Source organism: Aspergillus costaricaensis, assembly GCF_003184835.1.
Source record: "Aspergillus costaricaensis CBS 115574 unplaced genomic scaffold BO79scaffold_10, whole genome shotgun sequence".
In the NCBI taxonomy this organism is placed as follows: Eukaryota; Fungi; Ascomycota; class Eurotiomycetes; order Eurotiales; family Aspergillaceae; genus Aspergillus; species Aspergillus costaricensis.
In genome coordinates, this window is record NW_020291810.1 from 730,377 (window position 1) to 731,696 (window position 1,320).

Consider the following 1,320-nt stretch of genomic DNA (forward strand, 5'->3'; position numbering starts at 1 on the left):
AAGAAAGACTTATAGATATCAGGCACCTGAAAATAAGAAAAGCAGGAATAGTATAAAACCTGAGAACTAAGTATTAAAGACAGAAGCATAAATAAGAAGATTAAAAACTAGAATAAAATACAAAATTATAATAAAACAAATTAGCTGGAAATCTAAATCCAAAGTACTCTAGTCTATAAGCACGCCGGCCCCCATATTATTACCTTGCTAAAGAAGGGGGGTAATATTATAAAATAAGTCCCTACTAGAGGACTCAGTTAACTAGTCTTATTACTGCCTGTTAACTAAATATAATATATAAAACCTCAGAAGCTCTGAGGCCCTGTTCTGAACAGCAGCTATTTCTTCTTGTCCAACAGGCGACATACTCTTAGAACCAAGGGGCGACCCCTAACAATAAGATTATAACTTCCAGAAAATAATTAATATCTTATTACAGATATTCTTTTTTAAAGTAAAGCTTGAAGTATTCTAAACCTACCAGAGTATTCTATAGAAAATCTTAATTAAGATATACTAAAACCTGGCAGACTAGAGCTTTTAATATTAAATTCTTAGAGCTTTCCGGAGCTTCCAGGAAAGAAATATTCTTAAAAAAATTAAGATAATTCTTATTAAAGCTACTACTCTTTATAGATATCTTCAGAACTCTGAATCAGAAATATTTATTATATTTCTAAGTATAATTAAGAAAACTATCATAGAGAAGATAGATTTTTATTATAAAATATCTAAACTAACTAAAAAAGAGAAAATAAAATAAACTCTTTCTAAATACTATTATAACCTAGTAAATATCTTTTCTAAAAAAAAATCAGATATTTTATTTATCTCCTGACCCCATGACTACTATATCTAACTAAAAGAAAATAATTTATTAGAGACAGTCCTTCTTTATAAAATAATTCTAGAAGAACTTAAAGCCGCCCGTGATTATATTATTAAAAACCTGAAAAAAGAATTTATTATATTTAATATAGTTCTGTTCACCTCTCTTATCCTGATAATAAAGAAGCCTAGAGAAGAATTATATTTATATATTAATTACTAGAAGCTTAATATCCTGATTTATAAGAATTCTTATTCTATTTCTTTAATTAATAAGATAATAGACTGCCTCTGGAATATAAAGATATTTATAAAACTTAATATTTACTAAGATTTCTACTGTATTTACATAGACCCTGAATTTAAAGACTTAACTACTTTTTAAATCTACTATAAAATCTTTAAGTATTAAGTATTATTATTCAAACTTATAAATAGACTGGCAGTTTTTCAGTATCTTATTAATAAGATTCTTATAGACTTCTTAAATAA

The 1,320-nt window shown here is 26.1% G+C and overlaps 1 protein-coding gene across 1 annotated transcript; it reads left to right on the forward strand.

The window, feature by feature from the left end:
• Positions 1 to 892: 892 nt before the first annotated feature.
• Positions 893 to 1,051, forward strand: BO79DRAFT_143595 (uncharacterized protein; the record flags this gene model as incomplete). The annotated part of the gene is made up of 1 exon (XM_025678334.1): positions 893 to 1,051. A coding segment is annotated over one exon (159 nt), but the record flags the coding sequence as incomplete, so codon positions are not given.
• Between the last annotated feature and the right edge of the window lie 269 nt (positions 1,052 to 1,320).